This window comes from Macaca fascicularis, chromosome 16 (genome assembly GCF_037993035.2).
Source record: "Macaca fascicularis isolate 582-1 chromosome 16, T2T-MFA8v1.1".
Lineage (NCBI taxonomy): Eukaryota > Metazoa > Chordata > Mammalia > Primates > Cercopithecidae > Macaca > Macaca fascicularis.
The window spans coordinates 60,584,057-60,601,942 of NC_088390.1; the positions used below are offsets into that span (position 1 = coordinate 60,584,057).

Sequence of the window (17,886 nt, forward strand, 5' to 3'; positions counted from 1 at the left end):
TGAGCCACCATGCCCAGCCTTTGCTACCTTGGTATCGAATTTTTATTTTATACATATGAAAGAATTTGACCTCAAGAGTTAGTTCTGTTGAAACATATTTAGGCTATTTACATAAAAGGCAAAGTTTGAATACAAAAAAATAGCGTAGCTGGAAGAATGTAAGTTTAGATTATCTCACTTTTACAGTTATACATTTTTAAGTTATTTGACCTCAGTATTAAAAAAACCTCATGTTCCATTTTATGTGTAGTCCAGAAATACTTTTAAAAATAACTGGTACAGTGATGTCCTTATATAGAGAGTGTTGAAAGCAAAAGGCTCTGAAATCTATCATTACTTGTAGTACAGTTAGCCCTCCTTTTTCAGCATGTCTATTCTCCATGTTCAAAATTTTCCATGGCTAATTTTTTGTCTTTACATTCATTTCCCCTGCCACCCTGTCAACCAGCCAATCAGTCAACAAGTAACTTGTGTGGGTACTATACATAGGGTCACCAGTTCATTCCTGAACTATCCCAGTTTTAAAGCTGAACACTGACAACCTGGAAAACCCCCTCAGTCCCAGACAAACTGGGACTGTTGGTCACCTTGCTTGGATGTTACATGTAGCACCTGACCATCTTTTGTACTGTACGACCTTACAATTATGTAGTGTTTTCAGAGTGCTTTCATCTGCATACTAAGGGAATACAAACTTATTTACTGATTGTCTTTGCAGAATATAATTAAGGTAAATATGCTACAGAAATATCTAATTATAACTAAAAACTCTTTTTGGCTTGCTTTGAGTAATGACTTTACATCACAGCTTAGATAATGGAAGAATGACTATATATATATATATATATATATATATTAAAATATGCTTCCATAGGGAAAAGAAAAATCGGTCATTTGGAAGCTATCCCAAAACATTAAATCTTTTCTTCAGCAGGATGACTCTCAATTTTCTAAAGGCATTGTTCCGACCATACTTCTGTCTCAGTGGTTTTCTATGTCCTCAAACTCATACCATGTTACATCTCTCCTCTCCTGCCTTGGCAGGAGTTCATTATCAGACAATGTTTATCATGCCTAAGCACATTTATGCAGCAGTGGAAAAAAGAAAGTCTGGGGAAGTAGTTCAAGAAAGACAAAAGATCTTTGTAAAGACAGATTATAGTATGAATTTAATACATTTCTAAATTCTCAGTTCTTGTCACTGTCTCCAAGATAAACAGATGTTTATCAACAGTTCATTCTGCATGACACTGCTATAGTGATTTTTTTTTTCATAGCATGGAAAAAAAATGCAGTAGGTGGGAAAACAAAATAGAAAATTATGATAGAAATTACTTTAGTCTTTAAAATTACTGTAACATAGGAAGCTGAATGATAATATGGTAGTTAAAATCCTTTCAGACTATGATTTTGGGGAGAGGTGACTAAAGTTTGGAGAAGCAAGTGTATTTTTATACATGACAGTAATGAAAACTTTTTACTTTATTTTATGTCTCCTGTATATTCTTTAAGTTTTATTTCAGGTTAACCTATGTCATCAAACATTCTGTAAAATGTGTTAGCCAAGTCCACACAGGGTCTCTGTTGTACAGCAAGATTATGTCCTAGAAATGTGACCACAGCATGTATATTGTTCCCTCTTATCTTCCTTCCTTCTGCTTTGTTTTAATGTTTCCATCTAACAGCAAAAAGGGGCAGGGAGTCTACCAGCAGCCTACATATTAGTTCTTTAAAGGAAGGAAATGGAGGAAATCTCAGATAAAAATCAGGATAATCATTTGAAACATATGATATTTTTACACTAGCTGTTAGATCCAGAATGCAACTGTTTTACTTTTAATCACTTGATTTACGTATAATTGCAATTTCCTGAACCCAAGATTTTATTCTTTATATATCTGGTTACTTATATTGATATTTGTTTATGTTGCGCAGTGTGTGTGTTTGTGTTTATAATCACATGTGCTTTTTAAGATGGTGTTTAAAAGAAGTAACCCTTCCACAGCATGTCCTCCTCACATTCTTCCACCAGAGAAGAGGCCCCCTGAACCCCCCGGACCTCCACCGCCGCCACCTCCACCCCCTCTGGTTGAAGGCGATCTTTCCAGCGCCCCCCAGGAGTTGAACCCAGCCGTGACAGCCGCCTTGCTGCAACTTTTATCCCAGCCTGAAGCAGAGCCTCCTGGCCACCTGCCACATGAGCACCAGGCCTTGAGACCAATGGAATACTCCACCCGACCCCATCCAAACAGGACTTACGGAAACACTGATGGGCCTGAAACAGGGTTCAGTTCCATTGACACTGATGAACGAAACTCTGGTCCAGCCTTGACAGAATCCTTGGTCCAGACCCTGGTGAAGAACAGGACCTTCTCAGGCTCTGTGAGCCACCTTGGGGAGTCCAGCAGTTACCAGGGCACAGGGTCAGTGCAGTTTCCAGGGGACCAGGACCTCCGTTTTGCCAGGGTCCCCTTAGCGTTACACTCGGTGGTCGGGCAACCATTCCTGAAGGCTGAGGGAAGCAGCAATTCTGTGGTACATGCAGAGACCAAATTGCAAAACTATGGGGAGCTGGGGCCAGGAACCACTGGGGCCAGCAGCTCAGGAGCAGGCCTTCACTGGGGGGGCCCAACTCAGTCTTCTGCTTATGGAAAACTCTATCGGGGGCCTACGAGAGTCCCACCAAGAGGGGGAAGAGGGAGAGGAGTTCCTTACTAACCCAGAGACTTCAGTGTCCTGAAAGATTCCTTCCCTATCCATCCTTCCATCCAGTTCTCTGAATCTTTAATGAAATCATTTGCCAGAGCGAGGTAATCATCTGCATTTGGCTACTGCAAAGCTGTCCGTTGTATTCCTTGCTCACTTGCTACTAGCAGGCGACTTATGAAATAATGATGTTGGCACCATTTCCCCCTGGATGGGCTATAGCCAGAACATTTACTTCAACTCTACCTTAGTAGATACAAGTAGAGAATATGGAGAGGATCATTACATTGAAAAGTAAATGTTTTATTAGTTCATTGCCTGCACTTACTGATCAGAAGAGAGAAAGAACAGTTTCAGTTTTGAGATGGCTCAGGAGAGGCTCTTTGATTTTTAAAGTTTTGGGGTGGGGGGTTGTGTGTGGTTTCTTTCTTTTGAATTTTAATTTAGGTGTTTTGGGTTTTTTCCTTTAAAGAGAATAGTGTTCACAAAATTTGAGCTGCGCTTAGGCTTTTGCTATAAGGGAAACAGAGTGGCCTGGATGATTTAAATAAATGTTTCTTTCCTCTCCACCATCTCACATTTTGCTTTTAAGTGAACACTTTTTCCCCATTGAGCATCTTGAACATACTTTTTTTCCAAATAAATTACTCATCCTTAAAGTTTACTCCTCTTTGACAAAAGATATGCCCTTCTCCCTGCACATAAAGCAGGTTGTAGAAAGTGGCATTCTTGGGCAAGTAGGTAGACTTTACCCAACCTCTTTCCTTTTTTGCCCACATATGCTGTCTCTCTCTCTTTCACGCTCACTCTCTCGCTTGCTTGCTCACTCTCGCTCTCGCTATTTCTCTCTCTTTGAGGCATTTGTTTGGAAAAAATCGTTGAGATGCCCAAGAACCTGGGATAATTCTTTACTTTTTTTGAAATAAAGGAAAGGAAATTCAGACTCCTACATTGTTCTCTGTAACTCTTCAATTCTAAAATGTTTTGTTTTTTAAACCATGTTCTGATGGGGAAGTTGACTTGTAAGTGTGGACAGCTTGGACGTTGCTGCTGAGCTGTGGTTAGAGATGATGCCTCCATACCTAGAGGGCTAATAACAGCATTTAGCATATTGTTTACACATATATTTTTATGTCAAAAAAAAAAAAATTTCAAACAGAGCATTGTGATATTGTCAAAGAGAAAAACAAATCCTGAAGATACATGGAAATGTAACCTAGTTTAGGGTGGGTATTTTTCTGAAGATACATCAATACCTGACCTTTTTTAAAAAAATAATTTTAAAACAGCATACTGCGAGGAAGAACAGTATTGACATGTCCACATCCCAGCATGTGTACCCTGCCAGTTCTTATAGGGATTTTCCTCCAAAGAGATTTGGATTTGATTTTGGTAAAAGGGGTTGAACTGTGCTTCCAGGCAAGAACTTTGCCTTATCATAAACAGGAAATGAAAAAGGGAAAGGCTGTCAGGGTGGGATAATTTGGGAGGCTTCTCATTCTGGCTTCTATTTCTATGTGAGTACCAGCATATAGAGTGTTTTAAAAACAGATACATGTCATATAATTTATCTGCACAGACTTAGACCTTTAGGAAACATAGGTTAGCCCCCTTTTACAAAGAAAAAGCAAACATGCTTCATTATCTTCGAGGGTAGTTTTCAAAACTCAAGTTTCATGTTTCAATGCCAAGTTCTTATTTTAAAAAATAAAATCTATAAGAGAAAGGTGCATTACTTTAAAAAAGAAAAAAAAAAACTTTAAAGAAATGAAAGAAGAACCCTCTTCAGATACTTACTTGAAGACTGTTTTCCCCTGTTAATGAGAAATAGGTAGATATCGGTGTGTATATTTCTTTATTATTCTCTGGTTTTTGATCTGGCCTTGCCTGCAAGGCCAAACACTGATTTGGAAAGAGAACCTTCTAGCCATTTTGGCATTGATGGCTTTTTTATACCAGTGTGTCCAGTTAGATTTACTAGGCTTACTGACATGCTATTGGTAAATTGCATTAAAGTTCATCTGAACCTTCTGTCTGTTGACTTCTTAGTCCTCAGACATGGGCCTTTGTATTTTAGAATATTTGAATTTGAGTTATTGGGCCCCACTCCCTGTTTTTTATTAAAGAACTTGAGCCTGGGATACTTTCAGAAGTATCTGTTCAATGAAAAAAAGTTGGTTTCCCATCAAATATGAATAAAATTATCTATATATTTTCATTGTATTTTGGTTATCAGCAGTCATCAATAATGTTTTTCCCTCCCCTCTCCCACCTCTTATTTTTAATTATGCCAAATATCCCAAATAATATACTTAAGCCTCCATTCCCTCATCCCTACTAGGGAAGGGGATGAGTGTATGTGTGAGTGTATGTGTATGTATGATCCCATCTCACCCCCACCCCCATTTTGGGAGTCTTTTAAAATGAAAACAAAGTTTGGTAGTTTTGACTATTTCTAAAAGCAGAGGAAAAAAAAACTTATTTAAATATCCTGGAATCTGTATGGAGGAAGAAAAGGTATTTGTTAATTTTTCAGTTATGTTATCTATAAACATGATGGAAGTAAAGGTTTGGCAGAATTTCAACTTGACTATTTGAAAATTACAAACCCAAGTAATTCCATTCAAAAGTGGTTTTCGTTTTGTTTTGTTTTAATTATTGTACAATGAGAGATATTAAGTCTATTAAATACATTATTTTGAACAGATGAGAAATCTGATTCTGTTCATGAGTGGGAGGCAAAACTGGTTTGACCGTGATCATTTTTGTGGTTTTGAAAACAAATATATTTGACCCAGTTTCCTTAGTTTTTTCTTCAGCTGTCCATAGGAACGATAAATATTTGAAAGCAACATCAAATCTATACGTTTAAAGCAGGGCAGTTAGCACAAATTTGCAAGTAGAACTTCTATTAGCTTATGCCATAGACATCACCCAACCACTTGTATGTGTGTGTGTATATATAATATGCATATATAGTTACCGTGCTAAAATGGTTACCAGCAGGTTTTGAGAGAGAATGCTGCATCAGAAAAGTGTCAGTTGCCACCTCATTCTCCCTGATTTAGGTTCCTGACACTGTATTCCTTTCTCTCTCTTGTTTTTGACCCCCATTGGGTGTATCTTGTCTATGTACAGGTATTTTGTAATATATTACATTTTTTTCTTTCAGTTTATAAAAATGGAAAGTGGAGATTGGAAAATTAAATATTTCCTGTTACTATACCACTTTTGCTCCATTGCATTTACTTCTTAATCTGTACCCCCTGAGCATATCTAATCATGTATAAAGGACATTTTTCCTCCACTTTATCTTAGGGGTTCTCTGTCTCAGAATCGTTATAGACTCAAACTCCCCCTCCCAGCAGAAAGTTATCAGGATTTGAAGAGGGGCTTGAAAACGCTAAAGTAGGAACTAGAGAATAAAAAATGAGTTGGGAAAAACCATAAAATGTGATTTTTTAAAAAAAAGTAGAAAAGTTATGCAAATAATGGTACCAAACCATCAAAAGAGTTGAGCTTCATATACCCTGACTCCTCCTGACAGGAGAGGTAAGTGGGTTTGAGCTCAGCTGTCATCAAGGGAAGTTGGTAAGAGGCTGTTTAGACTCAGAGGATAGTCTTAAACCAGACTCTTCACCACCCACCCCACCCCAATTCCCATGTTGTTACATGCAGAGTCAGCATAGGGATTAGTGTACCTACCTCTGTTGAGATTTCCTAATGCGTTGCCAATCCAGAAAGCGAATCAAAAAGTTGTTTAAAAGTTAAAGTCCCTATTGTTTCCAAAATCTTTCCCATCTCCACCTGAAGACAGAATTGCTTCGCCTTCTCTTTAATGGCTTAGAAGACAGGATAAATTTGCCCCTGTGGTATGTGCTGCAATCCTGCTAGTTATGACAAATAGGCAGAGGGCAGATAAAGTCCACTAGAAGAAAGAAAGAGGGGCGATAGGTATCTGAAGTTGTAAATGGGGTGAACAAGTCATACAAGAAGGTTAAAGGATACACCAGAGCAAGGGAAGTTAGAAGGAAGTTGAATTCAAAAACTGGTGATGATGAGAGTTGCTAACCTGTTTATGAATCCTCAAAAGTTTAAGTGGTGTTCCCTTGCCTGTGGGCTAAGTCACATCTTAGAAGGAGAATGGAGAGCTCAAGATTGTTCCAATTTCTGGAATTATGTGTTCCTGGTTGCAAGTTCATGATTGGGGTGTAAACTTCAACCTACTAGAAAATACTGTTTTCACTTCATAGCAGTGAACATTGAAGCAGTGTCTTTTCAATTCTAGGCCTAAAGGTTGAGGACTTTACTAACCTAGATTTTTCTGTCATACCCAAGGCCATTTCTAACCAGAAACCATGCTGTTCAGTACCTCAATTTCTTAGGCACTGTCCTTTCCTAGATAGGCGTCCTTAACTGTATGGTTAATGCCTTAAAGAAGTGAACAGTTAATGCTCTTGGTGCTGATCTTGGGATTTCCGTTGTTATTAAAGATTGCCTCATAGCTTGACTGTTTTTTAACTATTGAGTGACTTTTCATATCCTAATCATCCAGAAGTGCTAAGTGTAATGGGAATGGGGAATTCCTCAAGGGAGGAAGCACTCAACCATTCCAAGGGACAGGTGGAACTGCTGAGTCTTCTGGTTGTCCTGAGAGGCAAGGTGAGCATTCCTGGACACTTTGGTTAATTTTACTGTCCAGGTGTGACAGTTCTCATCTGTAGGAACACCTCCAGTGTTCCTAACTTTAGGAATTCTCTCAAGTAGGAGATTACTCCAAGCCAGAGTTGAAAGACTTTGGGGGAGTACGACACCTGAAGGAATTACTGGTGGTACTCCTTACTGTACGCAACGGTCTCTCCATCTCCTATTCACCCACTTTTCCTATTTCTCTTTCTTCCCACTCACCATTCAACTGGAATAGTTTAGGCCTACCATCGGTATTGATTGCTTAACCCTACCAGGTATTTAAAGTTACTGCTATTTCATAGTTTTGAAAGGTAATAAGAGTCAATTCAGAAGACAAATGTCTGTCTGGATCCTTAACCTACTGCAGTGGAAAGTGAAGGAGAAAGCAAACTAACCATACTTTCTTATTTCTAGGAGCTATGAAAGGAGCTTTTCATTCGTGTTATGTAGGTACGAATCTTTTGTACCCTTTGTACCCTGGCCAGGAAAGGCAGGGAGTCATCTTTCTGTCTTCCTGCTTCCCCTCTTTCAGCCTTCACCTTTTTATCCTCTTCTTCCATATCCTGAGATTGTTGCTTTTGCTGATGACATTTCTAAGCTCACTTGCAGATGGTGCCTGTGGGAAGTAAAGCTTGGTGAGAAGAGGGCTCTCTGGTATCTAAGAGAAAGCAGATAAGAGTTGCTTTAATGTCCTGATGATTAATCACTGGGGTGCCAAAACACTTTGACCACTGGATTTCTCTCATATCTCTTATCTCAAAAAGTAGTACTCCAAGGCTGAGAGAAAGAGGCTGATTCCGAGTTTGTCTTTCATACCCTCTAAGTGGGTAGTTTGTTAGTGGAGCATTCTTAATTTGCATCCTTCAGCTACAGCATACTTCTCTGGAATAAGAAGGTATAGCCATGAAGTAAATTAACTTAGACCCAGGTTCCCTAGGACCTGTAAATGGATGGACTTTTTGATATCTTGCTCTGGCATGGTTGTAAACTACAGATAGTATTGATAGCTCTAAAGGAATGAAGGGCATTTTATCCAGGCCAAACCAACCCTGAGGGAGGCAGCATGAAGAAACCTTTAAGAAGTCCACGATATAGCAGTCAGAGCTAAGTAAAGAACAAAGCCTGAGTCTTGGAGGATGTCTTTTCTCTACCTAAGGGGCCTATCTGATGGACTCTCTGTGGGAGGGGATCCTTCTCCCTCCTGAGTCTCAGAACTAAAACAGTGCCTAATGAGGGACACCCTTGTAAGGGACACCTTACACCTTGTAAGGATCAGCTTGTAGACGACCCTCCTCACCAAGGCTAATGCAATTTTGAATGCATTTGGCCCTGGAGAAAACAGGCTGAATTGAAAGACCTAGAGAAAGCTTAGTAGCTTGGTCCCTTTTTTAAAGTCTGGAATTTTTTAGTTTGGTCTTACACTAGTGTTAATATTTATAATTTCTGTTAGGGGACCAAAAGTCTCAGAAAATGAAGCAATATAAGAAATGGAAATAAGGGTAAGAAGGGAGAACTAGAAGAGTCTGGTAGCTGGGCTGCGGAAAGAGACTTGGGGTATAATTGCTTATTTTTATTGATTGATTTATTTTTGAGATGGACTTGCTCTTCTTGCCCAGGCTGGAGCACAAGTGCAGTGGTGCAATCTCAGCTCACTGCAACCTCCACCTACCGGGTTCAAGCGATTCTCCTGCCTTAGCCTCTCGAGTAGCTGGGATTACAGGCGTGTGCCACCATGCCTGGCTGATTTTTTGTATTTTTAGTAGAGACAGGGTTTCACCATGCTGGCCACGCTGGTCTTGCACTCCTGACCTTGTGATCCACCCACCTCAGCCTCCCAAAGTGCTGGAATTACAGGTGTGAGCCACCGTGCCCAGCTTGGGCATAATTGCTTATAAAGAAGAGATAGGGATATGGGATGGAGGAAAAATTATGGTTGGGCTAGTGAAATTTATAGGATAATTTTCTTAGAGATTCACAATTCATTTCAGGAAGACCCCATTAAAGCACCACTACTGAGTAAAGAATTCCCCTTGATTAAAGCAGTCTTACCTTTAAGGTTGGAGGATGGGCCAAGAACCCCTAGGATACTATGAAGACATTTTCTGTAGGGAAACCAGAAAAGATGGGCAAATATGTTAAGCAATATATAAGGACATTTACTTAACACTGTTATCTACATAGTTCAAGAGAGTAATTCAGGAATAAGGAGGAATGACATGGATGCATCACATTAAAGTTACTGGTATTGTTTGAGTTTCAAAACTCCTGCAAGTGGTTTTAGGTACGCCAAGTCAACCTAGAGACTAGTATTATTCCTCTGCCACTCATTTTAGATCCAAATGATGGCAATGCATAGAAGAACAAACGAGAGTATGTGAATTAGTCATAGAATGTTAGAGCTACAAAAGAACATTAGTTTGTTTAGTTCAGTGCCATCTTTAACCAGTAAAAAAGGCCCAGAAAGGCTGAGGAACCTGTATAGTGTTGCGAGAAAGAAGGCAGAGAAAGGGAACTAACATTGTTGGGTACCTGCTATGTATCAGGCACTGCGCTAAGTGCTTTGTTTTTATCTTGATTAATGAGCACCTTGAGGCTAAGGGATAGCATTAATAAAAGGCAAACCTCAGCCAGCTGGGTTCGGTGACTCATGCCTGTAATCCCAGCACTTTGGGAGGCCAAGGTGGGCAGATCACAAGGTCAGGAGATCGAGACCATCCTGGCTAACATGGTGAAACCCCGTCTCTACTAAAAATACAAAAAATTAGTCGGCCGTGGTGGTGCAAGCCTGTAGTCCCAGCTACTCAAGAGGTTGAGGCAGGAGAATTCGCTTGAACCCAGGAGGCAGAGGTTGCAGTGAGCGAAGATTGCTCCACTTCACTCCAGCCTGGGCGACAGAGCGAGACTCCGTCTCAAAAAAAATAAAAATAAAAATAAAAAAGGCTATTATCCTGAGCAATATGTAGGCGGTAAAAGGGAGTGGTAGACCACGTTTTCCTCTCTAACCGCACAGGGCTAAACTAGAGGAAGTAAAGAGTCAGCATTTGAGAGTGAGGTTAATCTAAGGAAGTATTTACCAAACTGTTGAAAGAGACTCACAAATAACTTACCATTCCTTGAGACCTTCTAAAACATGTTGATAAGAGATAGGACTGATAGGGACCAAGATTACTCTTGGCTCTGGAATTGATTTTCATTTTGGAAAATCAAGTCATGACCTGAGAATGAGGAATTAATCGTACAAATAGGAAATAAAATGGAGCTTCTCATCCTAAGATGTCTTCATAGAGAATGGTATTTATATACCATGAATGAAAGAGATAAATTCCTTTGGTGACTGTACTTGTTTTTTCTTTTGTAACACTTTGAAGTCATGAAACTGAATTTGTAATCTTGGGGAGATTCAGTGCCAAGTTCAAGGCAGGTGGCAGTTTGAAAATTGACAGAATAAGATTGTGTTCCTCGTGGTTGTTTGATATAATATCCCAATAGTTATACCATGAGGGCTGCTTTGTGGGGAGCATTAATATCATTAGCAGAGGCATGTCCTGAGTACAGACAGGACAGCCTCTGAGGAAGAAGACTGGGGGAGGGTCCCACCTTCAGGAAACTTCTGGGTCTTGTGAGAGAGGTCAGTCTTACAGCTGGTGGAGAGTGGGGAATCTGTATTTGTAAGTCAACATATCAATGCAGGTTATAATATAAAACTGTTATAATAAGAGGAAACCAAAGCAAAGAAATAATCAGAAAAAGGAGTTATTCAGAAACAATTATTTGAAAATAAAGAAGATAAGGGACATAGAACAGAAGAGGAAGGTGAGCAGTGGGAGGAATCTCATAGAAGAGGGCTCATGTATGTTTTATGCAGAGGCGGTGAATTGGCTGACCAGAATGGTACAGGAAAGGAGTATTAGGAAATGAAGTTGGAGGAGCAATCTCATTGGGTTCAATGAGGAATTTGATTTGTTAAGCAGTAGCAGGAAACAGAGCATGATGAGATGAAAATCACATTGAGGACCTTTGTAGCCGTACTTGGTCAAGGAAGCAGAAAAGTTCACTAGAATATTATTGTTCTTGCCAAGACATGAATCACTGAGAGTTTACGCTAGAGTAAGACAAGGAGAATCAGAGGAAAGGAAATGGGTCCATAGGAATTAGCAAGGCTTGGTCACAGCTTGGATGTGAAGAGAGGGATAAAAGCCTCAGGATGATGATCCCAGGACACATTTGTGCTGTTGGTGGTGATGAAAGCTTGGTAAGAGGGAACTGCTTTGTTTTTAAGTAGGAAGTGTTTTATCTTATTAACCAATTGATAGGATGTGTCAGTGTTCAGTATTGTGGAGTCTAGGAGGGGGCACTGCCCCTGGAGAATAGTGGAGCATGCACTATGTGTCCAGATGATAACCTGCATGCACCCTGCCCTTTTCAGGTTGAATAACTAGGCAAGAGGGAGTCTGTTGCTAGGGTGTGCCCATAGACTTCAAGAATGCTATCCTACTCTGGATCTGGGAAAGAAAATAGTATTTTTGCCAGTTTCTTCCCCTTTAATGCTCTGAAAATGGGATATGACTACCCTGTGGCAGCATGTGCCTATGGATGCACAATTCTCTGGCTTCATTCTTGGAAGGCCTTTTTCTGTCCCTCCCTAGGGATCATTTGTATCTCTGATTCCTGCTCCCAGAGCCATAAAGTGGGAGCCCCCATTTATTAATTGGGTTGGGACTGGGGCGGGGGTCGGCGGGGGACTCTTTAGTGCGGCAGGCAGGGGTCTTCCCAAATAAGCCCATTAGCCAGCCCCAACGGCAGCTGAAACGGGGCGGCAGCCAAGTCCTCTCTGTTTCAAAAACCCTCCATCGCCTGCAGCAGATCAGAACAAGGCCTGCGGGAGCCCTTAGCTTCTGATTGCAGCTGTGAGGAAGGACAAAACAATTTATAGGAAGCCAAGTATCTCCTGTCTCACTGTCTCTTCCTTTCCAACTTTGGGGAAGGGGAAGACTGGGATATGGTGTCGCCTCCCACCATGGCTTCTTACAGGCTTAAAGTAGGAGAGAAAGAGAGTTATGGACATTGATTGAATGCTTATGTCAATGCCGTGGGTGTGTTTACACATGTCCTTGCTTTCTTCTTCCCATCCGCACACAGTTGAGTTGGATTAGCAGCTACTACTTATGTGGGGCTCCCTAGGTGTGTGCTAAGTCTGGCAGGTGGGGAGGTATGCTTATCATGCTCCTTCCTGCCCCATAGCTGCTTTCAGTCTCCCATCTGCTTTATCAAAATTCAGGGTTAGAGTTAGACTGCCTCAACTTCTTTTCCTCTTAGTGGGAGGAGTTTGGCTCTTTTTTTTTTGAGACAGAGTCTCACTCTGTCACCCAGGCTGGAGTGCAGTGGCGTGATCTCGGCTCACTGCAAGCTCCGCCTCCAGGGTTCACGCCATTCTCCTGCCTCAGCCTCCCAAGTAGCAGGGACTGCAGGCGCCCACCACCATGCCTGGCTAATTGTTTTGTATTTTTAGTAGAGACGGGGTCTCACCATGTTAGCCAGGTTGGTCTTGATCTCCTGACCTTGTGATCAGCCTGCCTCAGCCTCCCAAAGTGCTGGGATTACAGGCATGAGCCACCGCACCTGGCCCCAAGTTTGGCTCTTAAAGGAAGGCCTCCTTCTGAAACGTACTTGTCCCTTTGGTTAAGCCAGCAAGAGAAAGGTAGGCATCTATAGGGGAGTTTCTCTGCAGTGGCCCAGAGAGAAGCTGTAAAGTGCAGGAACGAATGTCTTACTTCCTGATGGAATGACACATGTCTTCTCCCTTAGGGAATCATAGATTGCCAGGGCTAGAAAAGAGGTCAGGTAATCTAACCTCTCCCTTTACAGAGCAGGAAACTGAGGTTTAAGGAAGGAAAGTGCCTTGCCCATACAGTCTCACAGCGAGTTAATGGCAGCCAGCCAGAACTAGATCCAAGAGGCCAGAATCTTGACTTCTGCAAGTGGAATGCCCCTGACTTTAAGGTGACCCATTCCTGAGAGCCCTGAGCTTCTTCAGGAAAGGAAGGACGGACTGTGAGATTTGAGGAGGGAGAGAGAGATTGAGGGGGAAAGGTAGATTTAAAAATCATTAGTAGAAAGACTGAGAAATTTTATATATTTTTACCTTAAAGAATAATCTTTTTTTTTTTTTTTTTTTTTTGAGACAGAGTTTCACTCTTGTCACCTAGGCTGGAGTGCAATGGCACGACCTCAGCTCACTGCAACTTCTACCTCCCGGGTTCAAGCGATTCTCCTACCTCAGCCTCCCGAGTAGCTGGGATTACAGACACCCACTACCACGCCTGGCTAATTTTTTTGTATTTTTAGTAGAGATGGGGTTTCACCATGTTGGCCAGGCTAGTCTCAAACTCCTGACCTCGGATGATCCGCCCGCCTCAGCCTCCCAAAGTGCTGGGATTACAGGTGTGAGCCACCGCTCCCAGCCTCTTTTTTTTTTTTTTTTTTTTTTGAGACGGAGTTTTATTCTTGTTGCCCAGGCTGGAGTGCAGTGGTACAGTCTCGGCTCACCGCAACCTCTGGCCTCCCAGGTTCGAGCAACTCTCCTGCCTCAGCCTCCCAAGTAGCTGGGATTACAGGCATGTGCCACCATGCCCGGCTAATTTTGTATTTTTAGTAGAGACAGGGTTTCACCATGTTGGTCAGTCTGGTCTTGAACTCCCAACCTCAGGTGATCCACCCACCTCGGCCTCCCAAAGTGCTGGGATTACAGGCGTGAGCCACTGTGCCCAGTCTAAGAATAATATTTCAATGACATACAGATTATACAAGTGTAATTTTTATTTAAAGACAAGAGTTCTGGTTCATTGGGAAGCAGATGGCAGCCATAGCCAAAGATCCCGATGCCCTCAGAGTTAACCCAAACTTCAAAGAGCATATTGCAACTATCTCTGGCAGTTGGATAGCAGGAAAAGATCCTCAAAGGCAATGTGAGGAATTCACCCTAAATCTCTACTGAAGCTCCTTTGCTATATTGAAAAGAAAAAGAGAATGGAGAAAGAAAACACATCTGCTAGAAAACTATGGTGGGGGGAGGGGTCCCTGAATGAGAGAGGAGATGATAGAACTCAGCCAAAAGAGGTATGTTCTGAGATTACAGGAAAATGGTAAGGGGACCTTCTACTCCTCTCCTTTATTTTAGTTTTTAAAGTTTTGAGTTGTTTGATACTCTCCTTTGATGAGTCAGAAGGAAGGTGGTATGTGGTGATCCACAGTGGCCTAAAAACACTAAATAGTGTGTTCAGTTGGCTGACACACGTTACTGGCTCCAAAAGTCATCTCAGTCTGGTACCAAGACGCCCTTTCCCTCCTTAGACCTCTCCTGGATGTATCTACAGTCCCTTCCAGTGCTCGCTTTCTCTGAGCATATGAGTCTGGGAGCCACTGATGAGCAGAGAGTGGAATGCTGGAACATTCCTAGGCTGGAAGCAGAATCGTGAAGGGAGGAGGGCATCATTGGACAGATTAGAAAGAGTTAATGGGTCTAGGGGAGAGGTACTGGGGATCTGCAAAATGAATATTGTCTGCTGCTGATGAAGAAATAGATCCCAGTACATATCCTTTACATTTTGTTCATCAACTCTGATGGATAGCATAGAGGAAATGCGGAGCTGGTCCCATGTAAAGTTGTCTCTAGGGAATGTATGATAGACCTACTTGTCCAGATTAAATTAAGTTTGCTGTCCTGCAAACCTCCTTTCTCACAGTCAGGATCCTTTTTTGCCTTAGAGCCCTTCTTGAAGAAGCTGTTACGGACGAGAGAGCCACAGGTCCAACCTGGTGATCTGATCTAAAACTAGGTGGCCTCCTCCCAGTCACCTTCTTTTATTAGCCTTATATTAACCATTAACCTTCATTGACCTTTATGATTCTGGGTTTCACAGCTTCTGTTTCTGTTGAATTTCCTAACTTCAAGAACCATGGTTTTGTTCTTATCAGCCTGGGAGCTAGGTCCCTTGGGACAAGAATTTTAGAACAGTTATGACTCTGGGAGTATACTAAGGTTAGTCTGAATCCTTCTGGGAAATTCAGGTTTGAAGGAGTTAGAAGAGTGCTAACATCACCATCACTGTTACCTACCAATGCCATGTTCCCTGGGTGCAAGACAAAAGATGCTGTTTGGTGTCTAGTCCCTTGTCTCATGTCTGATGTAACCTGCCATTTTCCTTTACAGGTAGGAGCAACAGCTGGAATGCCCTCTGAGGAATGCAATGATGTCCATCAGTCACCTCTCACCCAGAGCCTGGCAAATTCAGTCTCTTTCACAGAACCTAAAGCCAAGCCAGGTAGGGACCTAAAGCCAATCAGAGGCCACTGGCCTGCTTTTGTATGGGATGACCCCACTCCCACCCCACCCCACCCCTGGTCTTAGAGAAGTTTCTTTCTTTTTTGTTTTTTAATTTTTATTTTTTGAGACAGAGTCTCACTCTGCTGCCTAGGCTGGAGTGCAGTGGCGCAATCTCAGCTCACTTCAACCTGCGCCTCCTGGGTTCAAGCGATTCTTGTGCCTCAGCCTCTTGAGTAGCTGGGATAACAGGCAATCTTTTTTTTTTTTTTTTTTTGATGGAGTTTTGCTCTTGTTGCCCAGGCTGGAGTGCAATGGCATGATCTCGGCTCACCGCAACCTCTGCCTCCCGGGGTTCAAGCGATTCTCCTGCCTCAGTCTCCCGAGTAGCTGGGATTACAGGCATGCGCCACCACACCCGGCTCATTTTGTATTTTTAGTAGAGATGGGGTTTCTCCACATTGGTCAGGCTGATCTCGAATTCCCGACCTCAGGTGATCCGCCTGTCTTGGCCTCCCAAAGTGCTGGGATTACAGGCGTGAGCCAGCACGCCAGGCTAACAGGTGATCTTAGGGAAGTTTCTTATTCCAAAAGATCTCCAGAGGAGTTTCCTTAGCTTTTTATTTGACCCTATTCTGATGTTCTGCCTTCTGATTAATAGATTCTCCCTTCCAGGTAGAGCAGATAACCTCCTTTCTTGGCATTCCTGTTCTTTCCTCTTGTCCAGTTGTGCTAATGGATGTTCCTCTACAATGGGTTGCTGATGTCAGTTACTGGGTTACTCTCAGCCCTCTCCTCCAGGGCAGCTGCCCCTCTAGCCCACAGCTCCATCTATATACACAGCCCTGCAGGGTCTTACTCCTGTTGCCCAGGCTGTAGTGCAATGGCATTATCATAGCTCACTGCAGCCTCAGGTGATTTTTCCCACCTCATCCTCCTGAGTAGCTGGGACTAGAGGCGTGTGCTACCATGCCTGGGTAATTTTTTGTATTTTTAGTAGAGACGAGGTTTCACCATGTAGCCCAGACTGTCCTTGAACTCCTGGACTCAAGCAGTCTGCCTCAGCTACTAAAGTGCAGAGATTATAGAATGAGCCACCCAGTCCCAAAAAGCTTTTCTTTTTTTCGAGATGGAGTCTTGGTCTGTTGCCCAGGCTGGAGTGAAATGGCGCGATCTCCGCTCACTACAACCTCTGCCTCCCAGGTTCAAGCGATTCTTCTGTCTCAGCTTCCTGAGCAGCTGGGATTACAGGTGCCCACCACTATGCCTGGCTAATTTTTGGTATTTTTAGTAGGGATGGGGTTTCACCATGTTGACCAGGCTGGTCTTGAACTCCTGACCTCAGGTGTCTCTCTGTTCACCTCAGCCTCCCAAAGTCCTGGGATTACAGGATTTTTTTTTCCTTCCTTCCTTCCTTCCTTCCTTCCTTCCTTCCTTCCTTCCTTCCTTCCTTCCTTCCTCCCTCCCTCCCTCCCTTCCCTCCCTCCCTCCCTTTTTATGGAACACTTTACAAATTTGCGTGTCATCCTTGCACAGGGACCATGCTAATCTTCTCTGTATCATTCCAATTTTTAAAGTAGATGTGCTGCCAAAGCAAGCACCAAAAAGCTATTTTCTATCCCTTTCTTCTCAGTCAAGATAGGGCATTCTGTCTCTTCTCACTACCTCTAATCAGCTTCTTCACTTCCTTTCCAGGTTCAACGGGAAATCCCACCTGTCCAAACACTGTGTGAGACACCAGAAGTAGAGGCCTGCAAGCCTGCTTCCGCCATCTCCGATGCTCAGATGGGACAGGTCACCAGCGTCCTGTGTCTACCCCCACGTTTCTTGCTTGCTGGTAGGTGTGCTGCTTCCCCTACCCATCAACCCCAAACAGGGTTATGTTTCTCTCTCAGAGTATTTTTCTCTGTTACTAAATGTCTCCAGCAAGGGAAAGGTCTTGGTGACTTACCTGTATGTCTTTGTAACTTCCAGCCTGAATCTTTAGAGAGCTGCTAACCTCCTGGTATCAAATGTCCATCCTTTTTCTATAGTTCATGACCATTTTTCCCATTTAGTGGGTGTGGGAAGGGACCAGTAAACAGATCTTATTTGGTACTGGAGAGGGAGAGTCTAATGACAGGTAGCCTTTCTTCTGGGGGCTAGAAATCTGAAGCCACAGATGTGCATTC

The 17,886-nt window shown here is 42.5% G+C and overlaps 1 protein-coding gene and 1 non-coding gene across 8 annotated transcripts in view; one reads left to right on the forward strand and one right to left on the reverse strand.

Moving 5' to 3' along the window:
* The window catches only part of CDK12 (cyclin dependent kinase 12), an 89,668-nt gene extending 72,700 nt beyond the window's left edge, over positions 1 to 16,968 (forward strand). The window contains exons 14-16 of one of the 7 annotated variants that reach the window (XR_012425781.1): positions 2,006 to 2,423; positions 15,605 to 15,716; positions 16,845 to 16,968. Coding sequence is in view for 5 of the 7 variants with exons in the window: in XM_005584019.5 (XP_005584076.1) it covers positions 2,006 to 2,718 (713 nt within the window). In the remaining 2 variants the exon portion in view is untranslated. Of the gene's footprint in view, positions 1 to 1,974; positions 5,935 to 15,604; positions 15,717 to 16,844 lie in introns of those variants that run through there. The other 6 variants (XR_012425782.1, XM_005584019.5, XM_065531493.2 and 3 more) reach the window with 6 other exon arrangements.
* Positions 16,969 to 17,206: 238 nt separating this feature from the next.
* LOC123569694 (U6 spliceosomal RNA) lies at positions 17,207 to 17,316 on the reverse strand. Its single transcript, XR_006693494.1, has one exon. It is a non-coding gene; the product is annotated as a U6 spliceosomal RNA (small nuclear RNA).
* Positions 17,317 to 17,886: the final 570 nt, after the last annotated feature.